We start from the raw sequence: 27,257 nt of genomic DNA, 5'->3' as shown, positions 1-27,257 counted from the left end.
GAGTGGTGCTTACCTAGAGCCTGACAGGCACTGAGGCTCCTCCTCGGCTGCCTCTCCCTGCTGACTCTCCACCCTGGCCTTTGGGGGCTCCGCCCTGTCCTGCTGTCCAGCCGGATTTGTGCCACTGCCTGCTGCAGGTGACTTGTCTGCTGTGTTCACCTGTGCACTCGAGGTGTGTGTCAGGCACTTGTCGGAGGTAGGGGTGTCCTCGGAGGGTAGCACCTCCAGCACAGGCCGCGCCTCCTCCTGTCCCTTGGCCAGGCCCTTGGCACTGGCCTTGGTGGAGCTGACATAAGAGGCGCTGATGACGCTTCCGGGGCCACATTTGTCCTGCAGGCTCTGGGCGGCAGCGTCCTCCCTGCCGCCCCCGCAGCACACACAGGAGTTAAGGAGGCAGCTGGTGGCTGCAGTGCTGAGTTTGTGGGAGCCACTGTCTGTCCCCTCGGCCATGGGCTCCAGCGGGGTGACGCTGTCTCCGGGGGTGTCCGAGGCAGCGATGGTAGAGGCCACAGTGGGGGCTGACTTGGGATTGAAGATGACGGTGGCCGAGAGCTTCATGCCCCCTGTCCGGTGGGCGATCATTTCGGCTGTCTCTGCGGCGTCCATGCCCGCCTCCCAGCCATCCAGGTGTGGCTGAGAGTCCAGGCAGCTGCAGGAGTTGGGGCCCAGCGCCCACATCTTATCATGCGAGACGTCATTGTTATTGCTCAGGTCCCCTTCCTCAGCCTCAGAGGGCTGGCTGACATCCGCCTCTCCACGCCCCCTGTCCTGCCCTCTCTCCTGGGGGTCAGCACTGGCACTGCCTGTCCACCCAGATGGGCTGCCCAGGACCTCTGCAGCTCCCTCCACATCATCCATGAAGAACACCCTTCCTTCCTCCTCATCGCTGCTGGGCCGTAGCCGAGCGCTGCCTGGGGATGCCTCCCTGTGGGGGCTGCCCTCCACCCCTGGCCTGTGTGCAGGGGACTGGCAGGCACTGGGAGGGGACAAGAGGGATGACATCTCGTCCCCGGCCCTGTGCACCATGCGGTTGAGCTGCTCCAGCTCCTGGTCATCATACTGCATGGAGCAGGCCAGCTCCGCATCTGGGTTTTTGGCCTTGGCTGAGAGCAGCTCCTCAGGGGGAAGGGGTGAGGGAAAGGCGGGTGCCAGGGTGGGGGGCATCTGGGCGTCTGCCCGGATAGGGAACTCCACGTCTTGGGAAATGCAGAGGTTCCTTTCCAGTGTGTGAAGCTCATCCTCGGTCAGGGTCTGCAGCAAGTCCCTACAAGGGTCAAGACAAAAACCATAGGTGAGCGTTCCAAAGGTCACACCAGTCCCCTGGCCAAGAATGGACAGACACAGTGTCCTTAACATCTGCACCGGCACAGAAGCAACAAGGTGTCTGACCCTTTCAATGACACTTGGAGATGGATGACTGCCTGCCTGGGATGGTTTCTTTTTTAAAAGTGAGACTCTGCAAACTCCTGAGGAAAACAAGAAGACCTCGGTGCTTAGGGATGTGATCATCACGTTAAGAAAAACTTTTAGTGAAAACAAAATGTTGGTTCACATATAGGCTTTCACTCAGCACGTTCTTGAGTGCCCTGCCCTCTCTGTGTGGGGCAGGGAGACGTGCAGGCACAGTGCAGGCACCAGGTGCCTTTGAGGGCTAGGTTGGAAGAGGCTGGTAATAAACACTATTTCTGTCAGTGACAACTGCATTACAACTACAACAAAGGAAAATGTGTACCAGCAGCAGGGCACAGCAGCCCACCTGGCTTAGTCTGGGAAGGCTTCCTGGTAGAAGGGGCGCCAAATCAGAATCTGAAGGAAGTTAACCTGTTGACACCTGGGATGAGTCCAGAGCAAGTCTATGAGCCTTTCAAGGTGCAGTGCCAGTGCAGGTCTGAGTCCAGGTTAGAGATTCTTGTGCAGTCATGGAAACACACAGAAAAATATATTTCCAAGAAATGCAGTTTGTGACTCTTCATAAACTGAGCACGCCCATATGGACAGCACCCAGATGGAACGGTGGACTGTGAACCAGGCTCTCAGGCCCTCACATGCCCTTCCAGTCACCCCCTGCCATCAGCGCCACCCTGTCTTCTAAAGACTGAGGTGGTCTTGCCTGTTTTCATTCCTGCATAAATGGAAATGTGCTGTCTACACTGTCTAGAGGCAGGCTTTGTTTGCAATATCATGTTTGTATAGAGCCACCAGAGGAAAAGCAGGATGCCCAGTTAAATTTGAGTTTCAGATAAACAACAAATACTTCTTAAGCATATGAATATTTTCTAAGATAAGAATGTCCCAAATGGGTAGCATGTGGGACATTCTTGCACAAAGTGTTCACTGTTTATCTGAAATTCAAATTCAATAGACAGTTCTGCTGGTTCTGTCTTACTGGATCTGGCAACCCTACTAGGTGAGGTTCGGTGTTGTCGATGGTCTGGTCTCATGGTTAGAATCTGTTCCTCACCTGTTGGGCTCTGGCTGTCCCCATCCACATTCTTGGAGCACCTCCCTGGGGAATGCACCTGCTCCTTTTTGCAGGGTGCGCACGGAGAGGGTGCACCTGGGGAACATACTTGTGCATTTCTGTGGGGCAGCCTTCGGATGTGCCCTGTCTGAGAACCTTTTCAGTTCTGCCCATTTTTTGTTGGGTTATCTCCCTTGTTCTTACTAATTGACATTTCTTTATGTTTGGGATTTGCGTTCTTTGTTGGGTATATTCTCCAACTCTGGGGCTTTCTACTTCACTCTCTTGATGGCACCTTCTGAAAAAGTGAAGTTTTAATTTCAACGAAGTTTAATAAATCACATTTTCCTCCGGGTGTAGTGCTTTTCTGTCCTGTTTAGGCAATCTGCCTACTCCAGGGTCGCAAAGATGTTCCTGCTGTTTTCTTGATTGTTTTTACTTCCTGCGTGTGTATCGGCAATCTCTCTGGAGTTGATTCTTGTGTATGATTATTGTACAGATTCAGACACATTTCTCCTCACATGGATATTTGCTAACTCAGCCCATTTGCTGGAAAACAACAACCATTCCCCACTGCTCTTGTATTTCTTTCTTTTTTAAAATATTTTATTTATTTATTTGAGAGAGAGAGGGAGAGAGCATGAGTGAGGTGAAGGGCAGAGGGAGAGGGAGAAGCAGGTTCCCCGCAGATCAGGGAGCCCAACCCCAGGTCCCCGAGATCAGGACCTGAGTCAAAAGCAGACCAACTGAGCCACGCAGGTGCCCTAGTCCCTTGCATTTCTACATGAATTTAAGAATTAGTTTGTCAATTTCTACCAAAAAAGAAGAAACAAAAACTTCTTGAGATTCTGATTGAGACTGCACTGAATTCATAGATTGATTTGAGAATAGCTGACATCTTCACAACACGAAGTTTTCCACTCCTTGAATATGGAATAGCTCTGTTTACGTCTTTAACATTTTATGTCAGTGGCATTTCATGACTTTGAATGGAGGCCTTAGACAACTTGAGATTTATACTTAAGCAGCTGATATTTACTGACATTATTGTAGGCGCTATGTAAATTTCTTATTGTGATAAAATATCTATGACGTGAAATTTACCATGGTAACCATTTTTAAGTGACAATTCAGTATCATTGAATACATCGGAGTGCAATTATCACACCATCCACCCCTAGAACGCATTCATCTTGTCAAATGGAAACTCTGTCCCCGTGAATCACTGACTGCAGTCTCTCCTCCTCTCATCTCTGACACCCACCACCTACTCTGTCTCCATGATTTTGACTAGTCTAGCCTCTCATATAATTGGAATCATACATGGTTTGTCTTGTTGTGGCTCGCTTATTTCACCAACTATGTCCTCAAGGTTCATCCATGTGGTGTCAGGAGTTCCTTCCTTTTTAAGGCTGAATAACATTCCACTGTGGGATGGACCACATTTTGCTTATCCACTCATCCATCAGTGGACACTTGGGTTGCTTCCATGTCTTAGCTAGTGTGAATAATGCTTCTCAGAACACAGCTATATAAGCATCTCTTTGGGACACTACTTTAAGTTCTTTTGGGACTACACCCAGACGTGGAATTGCTGGATCATATGACAATTCTAGTTTTCATTTTTTGAGGGATTTCCATACAATTTTGCACCCCCACCAACAGCGTGCAGGATTCTAATTTCTCTACATTCTTGCCAACACACATTATTTGTTGTCTGTCTGTTTTGAGGGCAGCCACTCTACTGGGTGGGAGGTAGAATTTCACTGTGGTTTTGATCTGTGTGTCTCTGACTGTTAATGATGCTGAGCATCTTTTCATGTGCTTGTTGACCATTCATAAACCTTCTTTGGAGAAATGTCTTTTCAAATCCTTTGCCTTTTTTTTTTTTTTCTTTCCCCTTTGCCCTTTTGAATCAGGATGTTTGGTTTTTCTCGGTGAGTTTTAGGAGTTCTCTCTAGATTCTGGGTATCGATCCCTTAGTAGATACAATATGTGAGAATACTTTCCCCAATGTGTGGGCTGCCTCTTTACTCTGTTGAGAGTGTCTCATGATGTCCAAAATTTAAAAATGTTCAAATCCAATTTGTCTATTTTTTCTTTTGTCGCTTGTATCTTTGGTGTTCTGCCCAAGAAATCATTCCCAAAATGCGATGTGATAGAGAACTTGTCCATTATAGTCTTCCAAGAGCTTTATTTTGTCGGGTCTTACGTTTATGTTCTGGATCCACTTTGAGTTAATTTTTGTGGCTACAGTGTTACAGAAGAATTCAACTTCATGTGTATGTGAGCCTCTCTCTCTCTCTCTCAACAGATTAAGGAAATCCTCACTTATTTCTCACTTGCTAAGACATGTTTTTGTCATAAAATAGGTATTGAATTTTTCAAATTCTTAGTCCATAATTTCAAAATGATTCAGTTTTTCTCTTTTAAAAAGTTAATGTAATGAAATGTTGATATTATTTTCAAGTGTTAACAGTGCTGTGTGCAACCTGACCTCCACAAGACGTGACGATGATTGTGCCATAGAGAGCGCACTTATTCACATCCACCCCCATAAAGCATTTCCACATTTGTATCTGAGAGCTTTCCTTTGCCTGCAGAACTCCAATTAGCTCTTCTCCGTGGGCAGGCTACTGTTCAATCCCTGTAGCTCTCTGCTTTTCAGTAACTCACTATTTTGCCTTCATCGTGAACAGATGTCTCTGCTGGGTGTTTTCTTCCAACATGTGAAATATTCATCACTTCATTGCCTCTGGGCTCCCGTTGTTTGTTAAGAGACAGCTCTCAATCTTAGTTCTTTTCCCAGAAATATGTCCTCTTTCTCTGGCTATGTTTGAGATTTTTGTCTTTGTTCTCAGCAATTTTACTATGGTATACCTAAGTGTGCTCTGTATTTATCTTCCTTGTATCTTTCTTGAGCCTCCTAGGTCTTGGGGAAAAGATTTCTCTTCAGTTTTGGAAAATTCTTGGCCATTTTTTTCTTTGAATATTGTTACTGCTTATTTTCTCTATTCCTTTTTTTTTTTTTTTAAGATTTTATTTTTTTAAGTGATCTCTACACCCAGGGTGGGGCTCAAACTCACAACCCCAAGATCAAGAGTTGTATGCTCCTGACTGAGCCAGCCAGGCACCCCCCCTTCCTTCCTTCTGATTCCAATCATGTACATTAGAATTCTGAGCATGTCACATATGTCTCTGATGCTCTGGACTGGCCCCCCTGCCCGATCCCAGCACCTGGTGCTGCCCCCTCCATTGGCCCTTCCCCCACAGGGCACCCCATCTGCGTCCAGCACCCTACTCTTCCCTTCCTGTTCACCATCTCTCCTCAATCATCATCAGATGGACAGGGAGGTGGCAGCGATGGCCTCTGGGTTCAGAGTCATGGTCTTCCCAGAACGCTCACACCCAGCTTGGGTGTGAGGGAAGTAGCAGCAGCCATCTCTCGGATGAGCCAGGGTTTGGACTGAGCACCCATCACAGGACCCAGTTTGTGCCTCACCCACCCCCAGGGCCAGTGACTCTCTGAGGACCAACCTGCTGGGCCACTCTCCACTGTCTGGATTCATAGCACTTTGGGCTCCTTGTGGGGCCAAGGTAGCTTGGAGCAGGGTAGTTGCCAGCTGTCTGCAAGAACTGGCACCAGTAAGGGAAAGTTGGCCACAGGCTGCCCTGGGCTGGGCAGTCCTGCCGGACCCAGGAAGTCCATGCAGGAGTACACGGGTTGTCAGCTCCACTGAAGGCAGGAAGGGGAGCTTCCAGAGACCCAGGGCCCACAACACTGCCATACCATCCCTCCAGGAGGCCACAGCTGGGCGCTGTCAGCTCAGAGGGGCCACCCCAGGGAGGGTTCTACTCCAGTGTGAAATGAGGGTCTGTGGGGAGGGCCCAGAGGGAGGGGGCTGGCTTTAGGTCTGGTGCCACTGAAGGCTATGGAGAAGCCCTAGAGGTCACCCACACCAGGCACCACCAAGCCCACATGACAGCACGTGAGGGTGCCAAGGATATCAATGCCTCCTGCACCTGTTGCTGGGACCACAGGGCAGCCAGGACAAGCCACAGCATGGGAAGGGTACTGGTGCTCAGGAGAGCTGGGCCCTTCCTCCCCACGCTGGTGGAAGGACACACAGACACCCCTGAGCAAGCACCAATCCCTGGCCAGGGTAGACAGGCCCCAGGAGGTGGGGAACAACCCTCCCCTGCAGGCTGTGTGGCCCCCAGGGGACCAGCCTCTTCCATTTCCCAGTCTCTCCGTCTTGCAGGGTCCAGTGCCAAGCCCTCAGCCACGGTGGCTTCTGTCATGTTACTGATGGTTCACACCCAAGGTCATGGAGTCCCAGGTCAAGGACAAAGAGCTTGGTTCCCTGGGGGACAAGGGTGTGGGGCTGTACACTGGGGCTCTAGACATGATGAACCAATAACTAAAGACAAAGACTCGGGCAGAGTCCCGCTGCCCTCACAGAAAGGAGCGTGGGGAGGGGGGCAAACAGGGACTCAGCACCCCTCTCTCCCACCATCCCTCCCCGACCTTATCTTCCGCAGCAGCGTGTGGAACGGCCGGAATAGCTCAGACATGTCTTCTGCCTTGCGGTCCAAGTTGAGAGGTCCGTCCGCATAGACCACGAGGCCACTGCATTTAAGAAAAAAGCCAGGATGGCATGAGGCACCACAGCCACTGGGAGGCCCAGACCACAACCAGGGACTCAGACAACACAGACTTCACCTCTTGTGATTGAATCTTAAAAAGTTTAGGGGGAAAAGCACTGAAAATTACTCAGACTTTATCATCTTTGGAAGCTCATTAGCTGTTCATTTGAGGGATCATAAAATAACCATAAAAATATACTGTTCACATCACTGCTGCAATCAGATAAATCAGCATCAAGATTTGTTACTAAAGCTACCTCCTTGAAAATAGGAACTCTGGATGTGTGTTTAAATTTAATACAAATGCAGAGGCTTCTGAGAATTAGAGCTACAGCGTCAACTGCAAACGTGACACAGAAGTTGGAAGTGATAGTGGGCAGCCCTGCCACCCACCCACAGCCCTGGGCCAGAGCTCACAGGTGCTGAGCCTCCAAGGCCGGGCCTGGTGGGATCCCAGGAGGGCTGGATGGGCATCTAAGGGGCCCTTGGCACAAACAGGTGGGACTTCTCACAAGCGTGGCCTCCAGGCTGCCCTCCCAGCCTCCCCTGCGACTCCTGGACCCTGACCTTGCTCATCCCCATCCACACTCTGAAGCCCAGGAGCTACCCCGAATGAGCCCTTCCAACTCACTGACCATAGTCTCTCCTGCCTCAGGGACCCACAACCCAGCTGCTCCTGCCCCACCCATCTGTAACCCTGGAAGGCACCCCACAGTGAGATCCGTGGCCTCGTGGCTCCTCACACCTTTGCCATGGCTGTCCCCAAGCCCCCTTTTCCTCCCAGAGGTTTGGCTCATGCTCTGTCATTGTCACCCCTGGCAGGACAGACCCTCTCTCCCCGGACCAGCCTCTGCTCAGATACCCATCCAGGGGGGTGCCAATTCCACAGGCAGTACCGCATTCCTTCCCTGTGATGGTCTCGCTGCACACTGTACGGTGCTGCCCAGCTCCGCCAATGCCCCATTGTCCTTGTCCAGACCTGCTCCTCCTTGAGCAGGCCCATCATCTCTGGAGGACCCTTCTGTGGGTGCCTCTCCCCGGGGCTGCGGGCACCTGACAGCTCAGGCCTTGGCACACTGAACAGCCACAAATACAGAGCCTGCTCCTTGCTACTCATCAGAGCACAGGGGAGGGGCTCATGGATTTGTCTGCATCAATGGAAAACTGCCTGCATGTCTCTCTCTGCAAATAGAATCTCATCTCTGCAGTGGGGTCGGATCATCGCCATCCAACACGGAGTCCTCACTAGCTCAGGAACGTGCCCACCGCAGTAAGAAAAACTATTAAAGCTGAATGGACTGTTTTCCCTTAAAAAATTAGGTTCCATGTGCAAAAAGAGAGATTCAAAAGTTACAGGAGAAACCTGGGCTGTGCTACAGGAGCAGCTGTGTCCTGAGCATGGGGACAGGGGCAGAGGGCAGAGGATGCACCAGTCAACCTTCCACTCCTTCTAGTCTATTCTATGTGTCTGACATGAGCTGACAGTTCTGGTGCAATTAACAATTTGGGGGGAAAATTTCCCAAGACAGCTTCACAGGTGAATCAGTGGTCTTGGCACAAAGGCAGTGAAAATGGGCAGAAAGGGGTAGGTTTGGGGAATCCCTGGCCAGGCTTTCTGGCAATCTAGTTTCAGAAAGCAGGGAAGGGGGCAGGGAGGGACCCCGGCCCCCATCCCCAGGGTCCCAGGGAGGACCTTGGCTGCCCTGTCAGTGCCTAGGGGCTGACCCTGGCTGGTCTGGAGCCTCAGAAACAAACCCATGATAAGAGGGCTCCTGGCATGCAGGCCCCTGCTTGTGCCACTGCTGAGGAGGGGCAAGGCAGCCAGGGTTGAGCCTGGCAGAGGTGGAGGGAGCAGGGGCCTGCTGGGCACATGCGGGGGGACTGGCTCAGGTAGGCACTGCTGAGCCTCCCACTCCCATTCTCCAGCTCACCTTTTCACTGTCTCCATAGTGTCCTTTGATGCACAAAAGTTTTTAATTTTGATGAAGTTCAATTTACCTATTTGTTTCACTTGTCACTCAAGCCTTTTATGTCAAATCTAGGAATCCACTGCCAAGCCAGGAAGTGTGAAGATTTACCTCTTGTATTAGTTAGAATTCTCTGGAGAAACAGAACCAATAGAGAGAGAGAAAGAGAGAGACAGAGAGACAGAGAGACAGTGTGTGTGTGTGTGTGTGTGTGTGTGTGTGTATGAGTGTGTGTGTGTAGGAAAATGGGGAGAGTCTTGTTTGGTTGGTTGGTTAGGTATTGCTTTGTTTTTGGAGAGAGTTATCTTAAGGAACTGGTTCACACGACTGTAGGTGGCGGCCATGTCCAAAATCTATAGAGTGGGAGGGCAGGCTAGAGACAGAGAGACTCCGGGAAGAGCTGATGCTGTAGCTTGACTCTGAAGACAGTCTGGAGGTAGAATTCCCTCTCACTTGGGGAACTTTGTTATCTCTTAAGGCCTTCAATTGATTGAATAAGGCCCACCCATATTATGAAGGGTAAGCTACATTACTCAAGATCCTCTGATTTAAATGCTGATCTCCTCTTTAAAATAGCTTAGAGCAACACCCAAACTGGTGTTTGACCAAGTATCTGGGTCCTGTGGCCTAGGCAAGTAGACACATAAAATTAATCATTACAGAGTTCAACTTTGTTCTTCTATATGGCTATCCAGTTGTCCCAGCATTATTTGTTGAAGAGACTAACTTCCTCATTGAATGGTCATAGCCCCTTGTGAAAAAACAGTTAGCTATAGATATTTGGTTTATTTCTGTTGTCTTGATTTTATTCCATTGGTGGTCTATCCTTATGACAGTACCACACTTTTGATTATCATAACTCTGTAGTAAGTTCTGAAATCAAGACATATGAGTCCTCCAACTTTGTTTTTCTTTTTCAATATTGTTTGGGCTATTCAAGACCCATTGTGGTTCCATGCGAACTTCAGGAACTTTTCCATTTATGCAAAAAAAGGCCAAGGTAGTTTTTATAGGAAATGTATTGGATCTATATACAACTTTGGAGAGGAGCACCATCTTAACTACAGTAAGTATTCCAGTACATGAACATGGGCTATCTTTTCATTTAATTGAGTCTTTGTTTTCGGGAATGTTCTGTAGTTTTCAATGTACATGTTTTCCACTTCCTTGGTTAAATTTACTCCTAGGTACTTTTTTTCTTTTGGATGTTAGTAAAAATCTCATCTTTAAAATAATATTTAATTACATATGATGGAATATTATTCAGTCTTGAAAGGAGTGAAGTTCCTACAAGCCATGTGGATGAACCATGAAAACATTATGCTTCATGAAATAACCCAGGCACAAAAGGACAAATATTTACGATTCAATTTATATGAAGTCCCCAGAGGAGTCACTCTCATGGAGAAAAAGTAGATGAGAGGGAACCAGGGGCTGGGGAAGGCAGCAGTGAGTTAGTGTTTCATGGAAACAGAGTTCAGTTTGGGAAGAAGGAGAAGTTCTGGAGATGGTGGTGATGGTGGCACAACAATGTGAATGTGCTTAATGCCACTGATGTACATTTAAATACAGTTAAAGTGGTAAGTTTTGTGTTTTGTATATTTATCACACTTTGATTGCTTTGATTCTGTTTACAAAAGTTATAACTATCATGTTAAGAAATTTTATTAAGTAGAGACACATCGTTTGGTACAATTTTTCGTACTGAACACACTAGGAATGTTTTTCCATGGCTTTCAGGATTTTTCACCAATGGTACCTAAATGGCTGGAGTATTGTTCTTAAATGCCTGGGTGGCTCATCAGTTTAGTGCCTGCCTTCGGCCCAGGGCCTGATCCTGGAGTCCTGAGATCAAGTCCTATATCGGACTCCCTGCATGAAGCCTGCTTCTCCCTCTGCCTGTGTCTCTGCCTCTCTGTGTCTCTCATGAATAAATAAATAAATAAATCTTTAAAAATAAATAAATAAATAAATAAACAACCCCTTAATTCTGGATATCCATCCCCTCAAATTTTCATGATTAAAAATAAACTTCAGTAAAAATCATTGTAAACACATATCATGCCCTGTCGCATCAATACAACAAAATTCTGCCAAGGCTGTGGTACCCACCAAGGATTCTGAGGAAGCAAAGGTGCCGAGCATTCCTCACATAGTGCTTTCAGGCTAGTGGGGAGACTCAAAAATAACACAAACCCCATTTATATGAAATATCACAAATAGGCAAATCTACTGACACAGAAACAGACCTGTGGTTTCCTGGTGCTGGAGAGGTGGGATTGTAGGGGTGGAGGCAACAGCAAGGGGGAAGGGGCATCTTATTTGGGGTGATTGAAAATGTTCTGAAATCAATGGTGAATGGTTGCACAACTCTGTAAATTTACTGAAAACCACTGAATTGTACACTTTAAGTGGGTGAATTGTGTGGTATGTGCACTATGTCTAAATAATGTATTTTAAACATAAGCAATCTCAAGTAAATATGTGACTTTGCTGGAGGTGGTGAGTACCTGCATGGGGAAGGGCTGCATATGAGGCAGGTTATGCAGAGACTGGGAGGCTGGGCAGGGGTGTCACTGGTGAGGAAGCGAGTGGACCAGGGAAACCACGGATGCCAGGGACCCCCATGAGATAGTAGCTTCTGGAAAATTCTGATGGTAGGACTGCAGGATGGATGTGGGTGGGATGGGTGGGAAAACGAGAGGGGCAGAATGGCCCTAGCCTAGAGCTAGGGGGAGGTGGGGAGGAGGAGGGGGGGAAGGGCAGTGAGGGGGAAAGAAGGGAAGAGGAAGGAGGGGAGATGGGAAGAGGGAAGGAGTGGGGGGGAGGAGCAGAGCTGGCTCTGTTGGGGGAGGTGGGGGGCAGGAGTGGGAAGGAGTTGCAGGGAGAGCAGGAGCAGGGGATGGGGTCTCGGTTCTGGGCAGGTCAGCCTGGATGCAGCTTCAGAAGAGGGGCCCACTCACAGTGTCGGGATGGGGGCCATTGCAGAGGTTGGAGCAGAGCCCGGTGCTGGACTAGCAGCGGACGTGGACATGGGGGTGGTGATGGGGCCTCCCAGGCAGGCCCAGGTAACCAGGTCTACCCGGTGGGGTCGGTCACTGGGCACTGCACCTAGAAATTCTGTCAATGTCTTTATTCATTTAAACCAGCTGTTGTATTTATTTTTATTTATTTACTCAGGAGAGACAAATTGAGAGAGAGAGGCAGAGACACAAGCAAAGGGAGAGAAGCAGGCTCCATGCAGGGAGCCCGACGTGGGACTCCATCCCGGGACTCCATCCCGACGTGGGACTCCAGGATCACACCCCAGGCCAGAGGTGGCGCCAAACCGCTGGGCCACCAGGGCTGCCCATAAACCAGCTGTTTTAAGACAAATCCTCCAAAGTGGAACTAGTCCATCACATTGGGAACCCTGTGGAGACTTATTTTCCCCCAGGATGCACATCTCCAGTATCCCCACCCACAGCAGGGACAGGATGCTGAGTCAGGAGGGGCCAGGCCCAGGGCTACGGGCAAGTGTGGGTTGTGGGGCCCAGGGTCTAGGGCTGGCACCCGAGCTGGCTATGGGTAAAGCCAAACCCCTTGCCAGCGCCATGGACACACAACACGGGGCCTGACCGGCCTCCTCCTGAACCTCCAGGTGCCCATACGGCTTTCCCCCATCCCTGCCAATCTCTCAGGCCCCAGGCAGGCCTCCCCAGGGCCACAGAGCTCCATGGGGCAGGGCCAGGGGCAGGGCTGGGTGGTGCCCCCTCCGGCTGCTCAGTGCTTATCTCCTCACCTGTGATAGGGCCAGAGATGCCAGGCTACCTCCGGGTGTGTTGTTCCTGCGAGCGCAGAGTAGGGCAGGTGGGAAGGGGCCGGAGCTCCTGGAGGCGGGGGGAAGGGGATGCAGCAGTGGAGAGGCTTTGCCCCCAGCTCTCCTGTTCCCAGTGCTCCTTGAGAGTCACCTGGCATCCCAGGAACCCACATCACAGATGTGACCCTAGATGGCTGCTGTTCCAAGAGTGTTGGCTTTACTGTCGCAGGAGTCCCAGGACAGCCCCTTCTCACTCCAGCCAGAACTATGGCCACCCCTCCTTCAAACATACTGCCCGCCCGCAGTCCACAGCCCACCAGGCTCCCACCCCAGCTCTGCTCCAGGACCGGGAACTTCTCCCTCACACTTACAGCTCTTGTCCCCTCTAGAGGGTCTCTGCTCCAAGCCCTCTCCCCTTCATCACCATCTAGAACACTCCACAGACCTGCTTGTCTCTCCTCACTGTTCACCTGCCCCGTGGGCATCATGGTATCCCTGGGGACAAGCATAGCGCCAGGTATACAGCAGGTGCTTGACACATGTTCATTGGGCAAATATAGTTACAGAGCAAGTCCCAGGCCCTACTCTATGTGGCTATGGTGCTGCCCATCTGGCCCAGAGGGGCTGCTGTGGACAATGAGGAAGGGGAGGGGGCTTTAGGCACCCAGGGAAGTGACCCAGCAGGGGGGATCTGGAGCAGCTCCTTACTGCTCTACCCATCCTTCCAGGAGGATGGAGAATTTCAGTTACAGCTGACATACCTCAGAGTCCCAGATGCACAGCCTGGCTGAGGAGGGTTGACAGGTGATGAAGTGGGCACTGGCCACCCTCCTGACTGGGCCAAGCTGAGCACCTGCCCTCCCTTCAGTCCAACTATGAAACTTGCCTCCCTTGGCTGTGACTCTGGAGCTTTCCCTCCTGTCCTGGGGGATCCCAATGGGACCCCACATGGTGCTGCCAGGAGGGGAGCACAGGGACAAAGGCCCAGCCCATGGGACCCTCATTCTTCCTCCCAGGCCCAGGGGACAGAGACAGAGCAAGAATTCAAATGTCCACAGGGCAGCTATGGTCTGCAAACAGGGCGCAGTGGCACTGGTCCAGGAAAAGTGGCCTCAGGAGGCTGCTCAGTGAGAGTAGAAAGGCCCAAGAGCATGGTCCTGTGGCCACTGGGTCTGGGCCAACATTGACGGGTGGGCTGGTAAAGGCTGAACTCACTCAGCAGCCTTGTGTGTGAGAACTGGACACCACTGCTCAGGCTTTCTGGGGTCTCACTTTTATCTAAAAGGGGTTTTATTTTAAAACTGCCTCAGACAGTCTGACACCTCCATGAGGCCTAGAATAGGTTCTGTCTAAGACAATGCAGGTCCCGTATGTCCCCGAGATCCAGGATGGGGCCTGGATCCCTGGGTGCCAGACAAGCATTCGAGGGTCCATGTGGCCCATCAGAGCAGGCCAGTCAGCGAGTGCCCACATCAGCCCCCGTGTGTGACATAAGGAGTTTCCAAAGGAAAGCCAGCCTGGGAATCCCACCAGCATAGCAATATCCCCGACTGGAGCTACATGGTGGGGGCACTGGGTCCTGAGCTTCAAGGCACTTGCCAGGGAGTTTTAGAAGAGAAACATGGGTAGGCCAAGGTCCTGGCACTTCTGGGAAGGTGTGACACAGAGGAAGGGGACAAAGCCTGCTCTCTTGGGAAGGGCTCCCAACCCCCCCACCAGGCCATAGAAACAAGCCCTGGAAGAAGGGAGGCCCCAGGAGAAGGCAGGCCTGGGAGAAGGCAGGCCCTGGCTGGAAGCAGCATTTTCTCTGACCACAGAGAGTGGCTGCCTAGAAAGCAAACAATGTAACACCTGAGGGGCCTCTTCGGGCCAGGCCACCCCAAGGGGCCATCTGTCTTCTGCCTCCTCAGCTTCAGGTGAAAAGCAGAGTCTCAGATTCTAGCAATTAAGGCAACGTAAAGTATTGGCTATCTGGCATGATGGGGCGCACTCCGGCTTTCCCTGACAGGGCAGCCTGGGGAGAAGACGCATCTCTCAGGGGAGAGGACAACCGAAGGATGGGCTAGAGGTGCCAGGCCTGGGGCTCCTGGGGACACAGTCAGGCAAAGGAGTGCAGGGTGCTGGCTGCCCTCATGCCCAGCCCTGGGGAAGTCCACAGGGCATGCCCAGCTTCCCTGAGGTCCTAGGGAAGGACAGATCCCCACCCAGCCCATCTTCCCAGCTCTCCTTCCCCTGAGCCTCTGCACCTCACATCTCTTTGCCATTTGATCTCCAGGGTCTCAGGGCAGCAGAAGGTGCTTCTGGCCCACCCATGGTGGGGTCTGCCCTGCTGGCCCCCACTCACCTTCTGCACACTGCACACAACTTGTCCCACTCCTTGCACCTGAGGGAAGCCCCTCCAGCCCAGAAGCTGGCCCCCTCCTGTTGTACCACCATTTCCACCACTGTGCCCCCATTTCCCAAGAAGGAGGTCCTATGCCTGGACCGGTCCTGGCCTCCGTGTCCACCTACACTCTCCCAGGCCACTTTACTGATGACCACATCTACAATCAGCATCTGTCCCAAGGACTCTGGGGCCCCTGTCTGCACAGCTCCACACCTGTACCCCAGCTGCCCACGGGACCCCTCCCCAGGTGCCAGCCCACAGGCCTCTCCCCTGGGCTCCCCGTGGCCCATTCACCCTCCTCCCCCTGTGACCACTGCCCCAACCCCTCACCTGGCAAGAGGCAAGGGATGTGTCTGGGAGTCAGGGTGTGGCTGAGTAACAGTGGACAGAGCCCAGAACACCTGGGCTCTGACCTTGGCTCCAAGCAGCTCTAAGGGCTCAGTAAGTGACCAAGCGCTTCCGGCCTTGGTGTACTTAAGGCCTAGCCCCATGCACTGGCCGGCATCTCTGAGCCGGCAAGATCCCAAAGGCCTTGGCCTGAGCTGCCCTGCTCTTGCGGCTCACACTCCCCACCCAGCAGGAAAGGCTCCTGCTCAGGCGCTCCCCTAGGCAGACCAGCTGTACCCCACCTGCTCTTCACCTGCTCACTTTCATTTTACCTCCCCACCTTCCTGTGAATGGTTCAGGTTAGCCCATCACATCTGCTCATGGAAGCCAGGGGTGTCCCACCCTATTGTCACATACAGCCCATGCTGGGCTCCCACAGCCCATGCTGGGCACTCTGCTCCTGCGTGCACCCCTGTGGCTCTCCATGGCATGCGGGGTGCTCCTCCCTGGGCTGTGAGAATAGGTGACTGTCCATCTCACCTGTGAGTTGGGTGTTGAGAGTCCAGCCATCTCATACTATTTAGGGTGGGGGATCCCTCACTCACCCTCAGAACACCTGGTGAGGGGTGACAGCAGGCCTGCTTGGTACTGCATGGGTGGCTGAGCAGCCACTTGTTGGGGGTGTAAGTGCCAGCTGTCAATGCCCAGAAGGGGCCCAGCACTGTCTTACTTCGTGATCCTGCCAGGCTTCTGCCCAATAGCTGTCCTGGGCAGGAGGAACACTCACCACACGATGGCCAACCTGGGGATGGTGAACATGAGGGCAGGCTCGTAGTCATCAATCATGTCCTGGGTCAGGTACCCGAAGTCCAGGGCCCTGGCCGAGGGATAGAGAGCAAGAAGGGTGAGGCCTGCCTGCCCACACCTGTGTCTGTGCTGAGCAGAGTTAGGAAGATGACAGGTGCTGCCCTCAGCCCTCACACACGCTCAGGGCTGCTGTTAGGAAAGGCGCCACACTCGGCTCCAGAAGGCCCATGCAGCAGTGGCGGCAGCTGGTGCCCACTCTGCCCCATCCATCCACCTGCCTGATCCCATAGATGGGTCAAAAGATGCAGGCAGGGGGATGCTGTGCCTGCTGAGGGGGGAGCCATGGGGCAGCCACGGTATCCAGCAAACAAAACACGGGAGCTTGCCCAGCCACGGGCCTGCTTAGCCAGGAAACTAAAACAGCTCAAGTGGCAAGAGTAAACGTGGAACTGAAACACTGCTCCGGATGGTGTGATGCTCCCCGAGGAGCCCACAGTACTCTCCTAGGCTCATTCTCACTCCAGGCAAATGGAAATGCTCTCTCTGCACCTATGAGCTGGCTCTGCTGGCAACACGTCACGATGGTTCCAAGTAAAAAGCGTTTCCCGCCATCTTATTTTTTAGCAACTTGAAATGTCTTTCAATATGTGAACGGTAAATAACTGTTGAATTCAATGTGAACAGTGAATAATATGCTTTTAATTATGAAGTGATGCTAGGTGACTTCAAGACTTCCCTAATATCACAGCTCTAGTCAGACAGGAGACACATTCTAGGCTAAATCTTAGTCCCGAAGTCCACTCAAAAATCTGACTTCAATGACTGTCCAAGAGAATATAGATGATTCGCTCCACAAAACCGTGTTCAGGGGACCTCCAAGCCAGCAGGGGCTCCATCCTGGCCTGTGGAGGTGGGGACATGAGGAGATGGGGAGGGAGGATGGGGATGAGGGGGTGAGGAGGTGTGGAGGTGAAGAGGGTGGGGAGGTGTGGGGAGGAGATATAGGGGTGAGGAAGACGGAAAAGCTAAGAAGTGTGGAGGGTGAGGAGGTGAGGAAGGTGAGGAGGGTGAGGAGATGAGGAAGGTGAGAAAGGTGAGCAGGGTGAGGGAGGTGAAGAAGGTGGGGAGGTGAGGAGGTAAGGTATGGAGGTGAGGAAGGCATGGAGGTGAGGAAGGTGGGGGGGTGTGGAGGGTAAAGAGGCGAGGAGGTGAGGTAGGAGGGGAGGTGAGGCATCTAGCTCTCCGCGCTGCCATGGCGGCCACTCTGGCTCTATCAGGGAACCTCAGCAGGAACCCCTGGGCCCAGGAAAGGTGGTGGTGGGGCCCAGGCAGGAGGTGGCAGGTGTGCCTCCTGCTGGGGGGAAGCAGACTTGGGAGGGGAGGGGGCTGGAAGCATCCTCGTGCCTGCAGCTGCCCCGGGGGAGGTCAGGGGTGGCCTCACCTCTCCACGGTCTCGCAGAAGAGCACGATGACCTCCTGCTGCACATAGTACTCCCTGGGGGACTTCACGGGCACCATGGCCGAGACGTAGCTGCAGACACAGCCAGGGAGGTGAGTGCCACCCCCGTCGCCCCTGTGTCCCCTCCCCAAGAGCGGCATCTCAGATGAAGGCCAAGTGTGCTTCAGAAGACATGACCACAACAGCATGGCCTGAAGACAAGCTCCTCCCAGGGTCGGGCCCAGTGCAGTGCCTCCTAGACCCCTAGCCCTGCCCCACCAGCCCACGTGTCCTGGATGTGGCACCGCCCGCCTGTGAGGTCCCTGCCTGGGCACTCGCCCTCATGAGCACCAACGGAATGGATGCACGTGCAGGTGAGTGCAGACCGCGGGGTGGGGGTGGCCAGCTGGGGGTGAGCAAGCAACACCTCATCCTACCGTCTGGATGAGAACATGTTTCTCTGTTTCTAAGTCCCTAGCCCTGCTTTTTTCTTGCTATAAAAGCTCATTTGGCTTACACGACGGACAATTTGTACTAACTGGGACCACTGTGGACATGGATTTTGGGTCCCACTTTTTCTCACCTAACTGTGAGCATCTCCGCATCTCTGGGCACAGGTGGCATGCCTGCCCCCCCTCCCACCCTGGGCCTCTCCAAATCCCTCAGAGGAGGCCCCCAGGCATGGCCTGTGTCCTCCGAAGACAGAGCAGGTGAGTAAAGCCTGTGCAGAGGGGTTTGAGGGCTGCTGGCTGGAGAGGGGGCTAAGGACAGCAGCAGGCAGGGGTGGGAGGATGAGTGGAGCACACAGTGGGCGGGTGCTGGAGGGGTGCCATGTGATCCTAACCTGGGGAGGTGCCCTGGCCCTCATTCTAGGGAGCTGGAAAGTCCCTGCAGCCCAAGAGCCATGGCTACCCCTCCCTTGTTCCGCCGTGTCTCGGATCTGAGCACATGGAGGTGAAGGGAGATGATGCTTGGGTGTTTGTGCAGGGAGTGGATGAACGGATGGGGTGGAGGAGGCAGCCTGTGACCCACAAGCCCCACACAGTGAGCCCAGGCACTGGTGGGAGGCGAGGCAGGAGGTCAGAGGCAGGAAGCAAGGTGGGAAGCGAAGCGGGAAGTGAGGCAGGTAGTCAGAGGCAGGAGGCGAGGCAGGAGGGGAGCAGCAGAGCCTCCGGCAGCACAGGCAGAGGCTGGCAGTGGCACATCCACTCTGGGTGACAGCTACTTGCAGGAACCTCCCGGGTCTTTAGCGCTGGGGTGCATCAGAGAGAGGCAGGGGGGTGGGCCAGACCCTGGCAAGGTCACCCAGCCTGGCCCTGGCTACCCCGCCTTGTGTGTCCACGTTAGCTACACAACTGATGACCCCGAACCAGCCCCGGCTCCTCCCTCCAAGGGTCTGTCCAGCTTGAAACATCATGATGGGCGCAGCAGCGCGGGTGCCTCCCCCAGACTCAGAAAGCAAAGGCCTCAGAGTCACCTCAGTTCAAACTCGGCAAACAGGACGTCGAAGTGCCTCAGGGCCTCCCTCATCTTCTCTGTGTAGGTGTTGAGGTCCCGCAGCGCCTGGTCACGGAGGGTGCCCCGCACATCCTCCAGGCTGCGGGTCAGCTCCTTGGCCAGCGGCCGCATGGCCATGCTCTCCAGCTCACGGTTCATGATGATGGAGCCGGCAGCCAGGCACTGCGGGCAGAGAATGGGGTCAGGAGAGGCTCCGGGGTGACAGGCATCAGAGCTGGTTTGGGGGAGGCCTGATGGGCCTGGGCTCCTTCCAGCAGCTCTGCAGAGGGCAGGCACTCTAATAGCCAGTCTTAAGGACTGTGTGGCCCCAGGAACACCCATGATGTGGGACAGGAAAGCAGAAGGGTGGTGGTGGCCAGCCTGGAGTGTGCCCATCATCCCCGACACCCATCCCCAATGCTCCTCTTCAGGGAACACCCTCACCTGAGACTCTGGGGCAGGTGTCTCAAGGACGCACCACATGCTCCCTCCCACCCAGAGCAGCCATGGTCGACAGGTCCTTACACAGACAGGGAGGGGAAAGTCAGCCAAGACTCTTGGGTCTGGGGGCTCCATGCAGGGGCCCCAGGGCTGTGATTCCTGTCCCCTCCTACCAGCCCAGAACCGGGAGCTGGGTGCCCGGGAGCACCCCAAGGCACGTTAGGGCCACTCTGAGCATATGGCACGCAGGGCTGACCACGCTCCCTGAAACCACTGACCTTTCTAGGAAGTAAAGACACCTCACTTCCACAAAAACTCACTGACCCTCTGCTAAGCCGAGCGGACTCCTGGCTCTTGGGAGGTAAGGAGGGTCCCTCTGTGCCTATAAACCCACCCACACCTGTCTTGGGCTGCGGGGGTGCAGATTGCAGGCCTATGTGGGCTAAATGCATCACTCCTCATGTGTTCCCCATGTCTGGTGATAAGGAGTGCTCATCAGACCCTGGTCCTGGGTGAGAGGTGGCCCTGCAATCCCCACTTGGGGCTGTGGTGATATGGGGACCCCCCACTCGTTGCATGCCTGCACTAGTCAACGCCTAACCCCATCAGCATTGACCCTGAGTTGAGCTGGGATGAAGCTCTTTCCTGGGAGGCAGAGTGGATTTCCCCACCCTCCAGAGGGGTGTGTGGAGCTGGTTGACACTGAGGCCAGCCCATACAGAGGAGATGGTGGCCTGAGTGCTGCCGGGCATGGGACCTGCATCATTTCATGGCCCCGCAGCTGTCCCCATCCCCAGGAACCTACAGCAGGGAAAACTGAGACCTGGCAGAGGGACAGCCTGCCTGGGGCCCCCACACCAATCAGAGCAAGGATGCGCTCCCACCCAGCGTTCAGAGGGGTGGGGTGGGGGACAGATGGGCGTAGAGCTAGGCTGTGCCAGAGGAGGACACGGCATCCCAGGGACCGTAGCGAGTGGGGCAGAGGGGGCACAGGCATCAGGCTGCAAACCACAGCAGGGCCATGGGAAGGGTTACAAGGTGGGGGCACGGGCAAGAGCTGGCTGGGGGAAGGCTGGTCCTGCCACCATAGGGCGGGTACCCTCCTCTCAGGCTGCAGTCCCCCCCCTCCACATTGGGAGATGAGAATGGAAGTTGAGGGGCAGATGAGAGGTGGCCCTAGGAAGGCCCCAAATGCAGCTCCCAGCCCCATGGGCAAGGATGACCCTTCCTGTTGGTTGGCGAGGGAAGCAAGTGCTCCCGAGCTGGCAGCTGCTAGGAACCACCTGTGGGCCCTTCATGTCTGGGAGCCTGAGGACCTCACAGAAATCGCTCTTGAAGCTGTGTGTCCATGGTTGCTTGTGTAGATGGGGGCGGGGGCAGCTTTGTGGCTCTCCCAGACCCTCAAAGGGGCATACGGCCTCACAGGCTCAGAACGTGCCATCCATAAGCCCTAGCAGGTGGGGCTTTCGCAGGGAAGACACCAGGTCCTTGCACCCGCAGGTGCACATAGGCAAGCTTCATTAAGAAACAGCTGCACAACCCCCCACACCGTGACCCTGGACCCAGGAAGCTGCGTGCTACCTCGGCGCCGAACCACAGCTGGCCCGCCAGATTGTCATGCCGGATCTCCTCGGGGAACTTGACACAGAAATCCCGTGGGGCTCGGTCCTGTGGGATGCACACGTCCATGATCTGGTTAATGATGTTTAACACATTGTCCTGAAACAGAAATGGACAAAGTGCACTGAAACACAGTTCCCACTGGTGGCTGTCTAAAACTGCTTGAAAAATATTAAAAACACATAAGGGCACTTTACTGTTAGGATCATGCAGCCCTGCTTGCTCTGCAATTGCTACCAAGAGTGCAAATGCTTCAGAAGCTTCTAGAGTGAACGTCCTGCCTCCCTGGTCCCGTTGCTCATGCCCATGCAGGCTGGGCACCTGTGGAAGCCTGGGGAGCCTCCTAATTACCCCGAACTGGCTGCTGACCCACACCCAGGCTCCCTGTAGCCGGAGGCCACAGGACTGTCCCTGAACCACTCTCTGAATGCCTATCCATGCATTTCTTACAACAGAGCTCAAGCAATGGCACAGCAGGTGGACACTCAAAACAATGATTGTTGCAGCCACCTTGCTGCGTTGCTTCTATTAACATCACAAGCCCTGTGCCATCCTGGCCGTGTTTAAAACACGGACAGGACCTGCCATCAGGGAGGCTGTAAAACCAGCCTTCTCAAACTTGCCACACAGGGCTCCAAGGTCTGTCCTGTGTGAGGACAAGGAGCGATCACAGGAGACGCAGCAGTCAGGAACAGGGCAAAGCCACCACACTGTCTGGGCCTCAGTTTACTCCTCTGTAGACAGAGAAGAAGGAGCACAGCTGGCCCCTGCCCCGGACTCCCCTGGAACCAGATCAATCAGGCAGCATGTAACTCAGTAGGCAAGGAAGTTGTGCTCCCTCCCTGACTCCACCCCTCATGGCTGTGCCACCTGGGACTGGCTGCTTAACTTCTCTGGTTCTCCAGGAAGCCCGTGGGAGACCATGATTCCCAGCTATCGGGAGGGTGGTGTAAGCTATGGTCTGTAAAACCCGGCTAACTTACCACTTCCCGGTCTGCTGGACACTGACAGACTCGAGTTCTCCATTGCCACTGACAACACTGTGGTCATGGCTGAGTGTTCAGTCATTTCCTTAGGATCCACTCATTTCCAAATGTAGAGCCACAAAGTCAAGAGTGGAAGTGCATTTATGGGCTCTGGTCACAACCCACCGACTGCTTTCCAGGAAGACAGCACTCGCTGACATGCTCACCCTCAGCGGTTTTCTATCCCGACACCCCTCCTTTCCGCCCTCTGAGGGTTGACTTTCGTTTTTATTAGGAAGCAGATGCGAAAAGTCACCACAAGTGGGAAGCAGGATATTTCTAATGCAAACAGTCAGGGTACTGAGCTCTGAAGCAAATCCTACCTCCACGCACAAAAAGTAAAAATAAAATTCAACCAGCATCCAGCGGTACTACCATGAGTTCTTTTAAAAGGCTTTCTGAGCAGGAAGGCCCCTTTCTTGTGACTCAGCAAACTAATGAAGATTGCTAAGGGCGATCACAAGTACTAGCACCCAGTCAATGTCCGCCTCCAGAAAGAGCCAGGGCTCTGACATCCTGCGCACCCTGCCCTGCTGGCCAGGACATCAGCTGCCCAGGGTGAGGGCGGGGTCTCCTTTCCTTCTCCTGCAGGTCCCAAATAACCCAGCAAACATCTGTGGGTACCTCTGATTCCAGCCAACACAGAGTAACAGCAAATCTACCTCCCTTGAATGATGACGGCAGTAATGGGAAAAACAAGACAACAGTTCTCAAGACACTGGCCATCAGGTGGCCAAGTGGCCACAAAGGAAGAGAAATGTGGCTGCCCAGCTAACAGCTCAGGGCCACACTTCAGGTCCCAGCTAAGAGAGGGCACCCAGGTGAGACCCAGCAAACCCCCTCACTGAAGACAAGACCTGAGCTGTCCAGGCGACCTAGGTGGCTAGAATCCAGAGAAGAGAGAGCTGCCCCAGAGAAAACCCTGCAGACCTGGGAGCGGGGGACAGACACGTGCTCACAAGAGGAGAAAGGAGGTGCTGATGCCACACAGGGAGCCATGGCCAAGTCGGAGAGCTGTTCACAGGGCACTGGGCAAAGCACCCGAAAGTGTCTTGCCTCAGTGGTGAGGGGTGGTTAGCCCCAGACTAAACTCAGCTCTGACCCCCACCCCCATCCCCATCTTAAAAAACATGATCCAGGAGGATCGGACTATAAGTAACCAAACCATCTTACAAAACAAAGCTCAAAGAGACTTATAGGAATACAACAATATTCAGCTCCCATAAAGACAAGAAGCAGAACTAATGTCAGGCATTCAATAAAAAAATTACCAGGCCTGCAAAGAATTAAAATACAACACATGATAAAAAGAAAAACAAAGCCAGTCCAAAGCAGGCAGCACAGCGGCCATCGGGGGACATGGAGATGGTCCTTACAAGTGGCTCCCATGTGTCCCAAAAGTAAACTGAGACTATGAAGAAATAAAAAGGGCCAAGCTGATCCAGAGATGGAAATTACATATGTGGGATGAAAACAAATGCACTGGATGAGATTCAGCCCAGATCAGACATTTCAGAAGAAAAGAACAAAAAACTTGAAGACAAACAATGGAAACCTACCCACAAGCCTGAGAAAGAAGCAATAATAAAATAGCTCATCACTGGGACACCTGAGTGGCTCAGCGGTTGGGCGCCTGCCTTCAGCTCAGGTAATGATCCCGGGATCCGGAATCAAGTCCCGCATCAGGCTCCCTGTGAGGAGCCTGCTCCTTCCTCTGCCTATATCTCTGTATTTCTCTCTGTCTGTGTCTCTCATGAATAAATAAATAAATCCTTAAAAAAAAAAAAAAAAACAGCTCATCGCTGAGCGGTCAGGCTTCAGGACATCAGGCGCAACATGCAAGACCCAGAAAAAGGAATGGGACAGAAAGAAAAAACACTTGAAGGAATCATGGCCGGTTTTTGTTCAATTTGATGACAACTGTAAATACAAGGTCCAAGAAGTTTAATTAATCCAAAGTGTTGAAAATACAAAGAAAATTACACCAAATCACAGCATGATGAAATCCATAGAAACCAATAAAAAGAGACCTTACAAGTAGTAAGAGACAAAGATGCTATGCCCATGCAGAGCAAAGAGAGGGTGACCCTGGCTTTCTTCCTGGAACAGTGCATAGGAGGCCACAGAATGCCGTCTTTCAAGCCTTGAGTAGCTGTGAAGCCAAGGATCCCTGCTTCACCGGGCAACCCATGTGCATCTATGAAAAACCTGTGATAGCTAGCACCATGCTTAATGGGGAAAACCGCAAGTTTTCCCCAGTATTGACCCTCAGATTCACTGTGGTCCCATTTAGCGGGCTTTTTTGTAGACCTCCTACAAGCAGTTTCTAAATTCCATACAGAAATACAAAGAACTTAGAACAGCAGTAACAACTTCGAAATAGGACAGTGTTGGAGATGTGACCCCATGGGCTTCTAAGACGCAGGAAAAAGACACTGTAGTATTGGCCTGAAGACAGATGAAGAGGACAGAACAGAGAGCCTGGAAACAGGCCCCTACTGATTGGGGTAACTGGTTTTCCCAAAGGTGCAATGACACTTTTCCGTGGAGAAAGCATATAGTCTTCTCAACACATGATGTTGAAACTGAGAATTAATTTGCAAACAAAACAAAACGTGGGTCCAGTCCTTACTTTATATACTGATGTAAAGTCAGTAGGAATCACAGACCTCAGTGCAAAGCCTGAAACTATGTTTTCTACAGGAAAACACAGGAGACAATCTGATGACCTTGGGTCAGGCCGAGACTTCTTAGGACATGAAAAGCATGATCTACGAAGAGAAAAATGGATAAACTGGCCTTCATCAAAATCTAAAACTTCTCTCCTTCAAAAAACTAGGCAGAGAATGAAAGACAAGCCACAAATTGGGAGAAAATAATTATAAATCATAATCAGATGAAGGCCAGTGTCCAGAATACAGAAAGAACTCTCAACTGTCAATATAGAAACAAAGAATTCAAAGAATTCAAGAGCCGCTGCTGTAAGGAGCTCTCCCCACCCTGCCACGGAGGTGGCCAGCCCTCCTGGACTCCCCCAGCCCTAGTCCCTCCCGGGCACAGCTCCGAGGATGCCGAGTGCCAGGTGCATCGCACGGCAGATGGGAGGCTGGGGTATGCAGTCAGGGTACACTAGGGACCCCTTCTCCCCGAGAACCCACTCTGCTATGGGGGGGTGGGCATCAGTACCTTCAAGCAAGGGGAGGTTCGAGGGTGTCGCCAGGTGTGGCTGTGTCCAGGTGTGGCTGTGTCCAGGTGTGGCTGTGTCCATGTCGCAGATCGGCAGCAAGGTGCCCTGCACCCACCATGACCCCGTTAACTAGCTACACTTGGCTACAAGGTCTGTTGGCACATTTTGCCATTTAATATTCTTCACTGAATCATCTAAAATTATACTCCCTTGATGGTAAAAGTTACAGTGTGGCTTAGGAAAAACAGGTCGATGACGATGATGGAATCCAACCCAGAGCAATGTCAAGCCCATCTGCATCATGAAATCCAGATCCCACTGTATTAGTGCCTTGGGGCCGCCATAGCAGCACCACAGCAGCAGCTGCTCCAAGTTTATTCCTCACAGGCCTGGAGGCTGGCCGTCTGAGACCCAGGGGAAGGTGAGCCAGGTCCCAGACCCAGGGGAGGGTGGGCTAGTTCTGGTGGGCCAGTTCCCTCTGAGGCCTCCCTCCTGGGCACATACACCGTCCTCTCCCCGTGTCCTCACATGATTGTCCCTCTGCATTCTGTGACCTAGCCTCCTCTTCTTACAAGGGCACTGGTCAGACTGGATCAGGACCCACCCTAATGACTTCATTTTACCTTAATTATGTCTTCAAAGACTGGGGAGTAGGACTTGAATGTATGAGTTTGGGGGCAGGGGACACAATTCAGCCCATCACAATAATCCAGGATTCATTTCATCCAGCTGAGCTATGATTTCTAATCTTTTATGGTTTCTGAAGCCAGAAAGAGAACAAACAGGCAAATGTCATCAGACATCCACCTACAACCTCATTTACACACAGTCCACCATTTTCATGAAGTAAATAAAAGGTCCTTTAGGTGAAAATGAATGACTCCGACTCCTTCTAAGATTAGAGCCAGCACCATGCAAGTCCCTGCCTCTTCCACCTCACTGCTCCCAGCCCTCCCTGCCTCACCTCCGTCTCACCCCACAGACATGTTGCCCTGGAGAGCCAGTTCCTGCTGCTCCTTACAAACCCAATGTTCCTCCTGTGAGAAGAGAAAAGGGGGCTGCTACTGTTTCTTGAGCATCTACTCTGTACCTGGCACTTGCCGGCAGACTTCATCTAGCAGACCCCAATATGGGGCAGGAAGGTTCCAGACACTATACCCCAGGTTCCAGACACTACACCTCCCCCTCACCTGCCCCTCACCTCCCCAGTGAGCACATAGCACGGGCTGTAGGTTTTGGGGGCTGCAGCAGCCTAACTGCACTCATAAGGACCAACCAGCCATCAAGTGCTAGCTGAGCAAGCAGATGGTCACAGAGCACTGGCTCCCAATCTGGCTGCACCTGGGGTGCTTGAGGCCCCCACGACTCACTGGTGCAAGAAATCAGACTTCCTAAGCAGGAATCCAGTGGAGAGGCCATTACCCAGAGGACCATGTGGAGAGCCCCTCATGCCTTGAGGAAGACAAAGCTCCAGACCAGAAGGACTGGGCCCCTGAATGTATCCCCAAATTTGAGCCAGAAGTGCTGACTCAAACTGAACTGAATGGGACCCCACGTGGATGCCTCCAGGGCTCCTGGAGAGCTGAGCCAGGCCAGGCTGGTGCCACCACCATGCATGCTCCACATAGACACCCCACACTCAGCTGAGGGCTGTA

The 27,257-nt window shown here is 52.8% G+C and overlaps 1 protein-coding gene across 9 annotated transcripts in view; it reads right to left on the bottom strand.

Moving 5' to 3' along the window:
• ZFYVE28 (zinc finger FYVE-type containing 28) overlaps positions 1 to 27,257 on the bottom strand; it is a 114,434-nt gene that overhangs the window by 27,380 nt on the left and 59,797 nt on the right. For 4 of the 9 annotated variants that reach the window (XR_005357169.1, XM_038533239.1, XM_038533243.1 and 1 more), the window contains exons 3-8: positions 21,352 to 21,489; positions 19,310 to 19,512; positions 17,836 to 17,925; positions 16,375 to 16,464; positions 6,990 to 7,091; positions 14 to 1,264 (exon numbers count right to left, since the gene is read on the bottom strand). Coding sequence is in view for 8 of the 9 variants with exons in the window: in XM_038533239.1 (XP_038389167.1) it covers positions 14 to 1,264; positions 6,990 to 7,091; positions 16,375 to 16,464; positions 17,836 to 17,925; positions 19,310 to 19,512; positions 21,352 to 21,489 (1,874 nt within the window). In the remaining variant the exon portion in view is untranslated. Of the gene's footprint in view, positions 1 to 13; positions 1,265 to 6,989; positions 7,092 to 12,856; positions 12,945 to 16,374; positions 16,465 to 17,835; positions 17,926 to 19,309; positions 19,513 to 21,351; positions 21,490 to 22,373; positions 22,618 to 27,257 lie in introns of those variants that run through there. The other 5 variants (XM_038533242.1, XM_038533245.1, XM_038533246.1 and 2 more) reach the window with 5 other exon arrangements.

The sequence above is a fragment of the Canis lupus genome, chromosome 3 (genome assembly GCF_011100685.1).
Source record: "Canis lupus familiaris isolate Mischka breed German Shepherd chromosome 3, alternate assembly UU_Cfam_GSD_1.0, whole genome shotgun sequence".
Lineage (NCBI taxonomy): Eukaryota > Metazoa > Chordata > Mammalia > Carnivora > Canidae > Canis > Canis lupus.
Note: the sequence above shows the minus strand (reverse complement) of the source record. Positions and strands in the feature narration are given on the sequence as shown.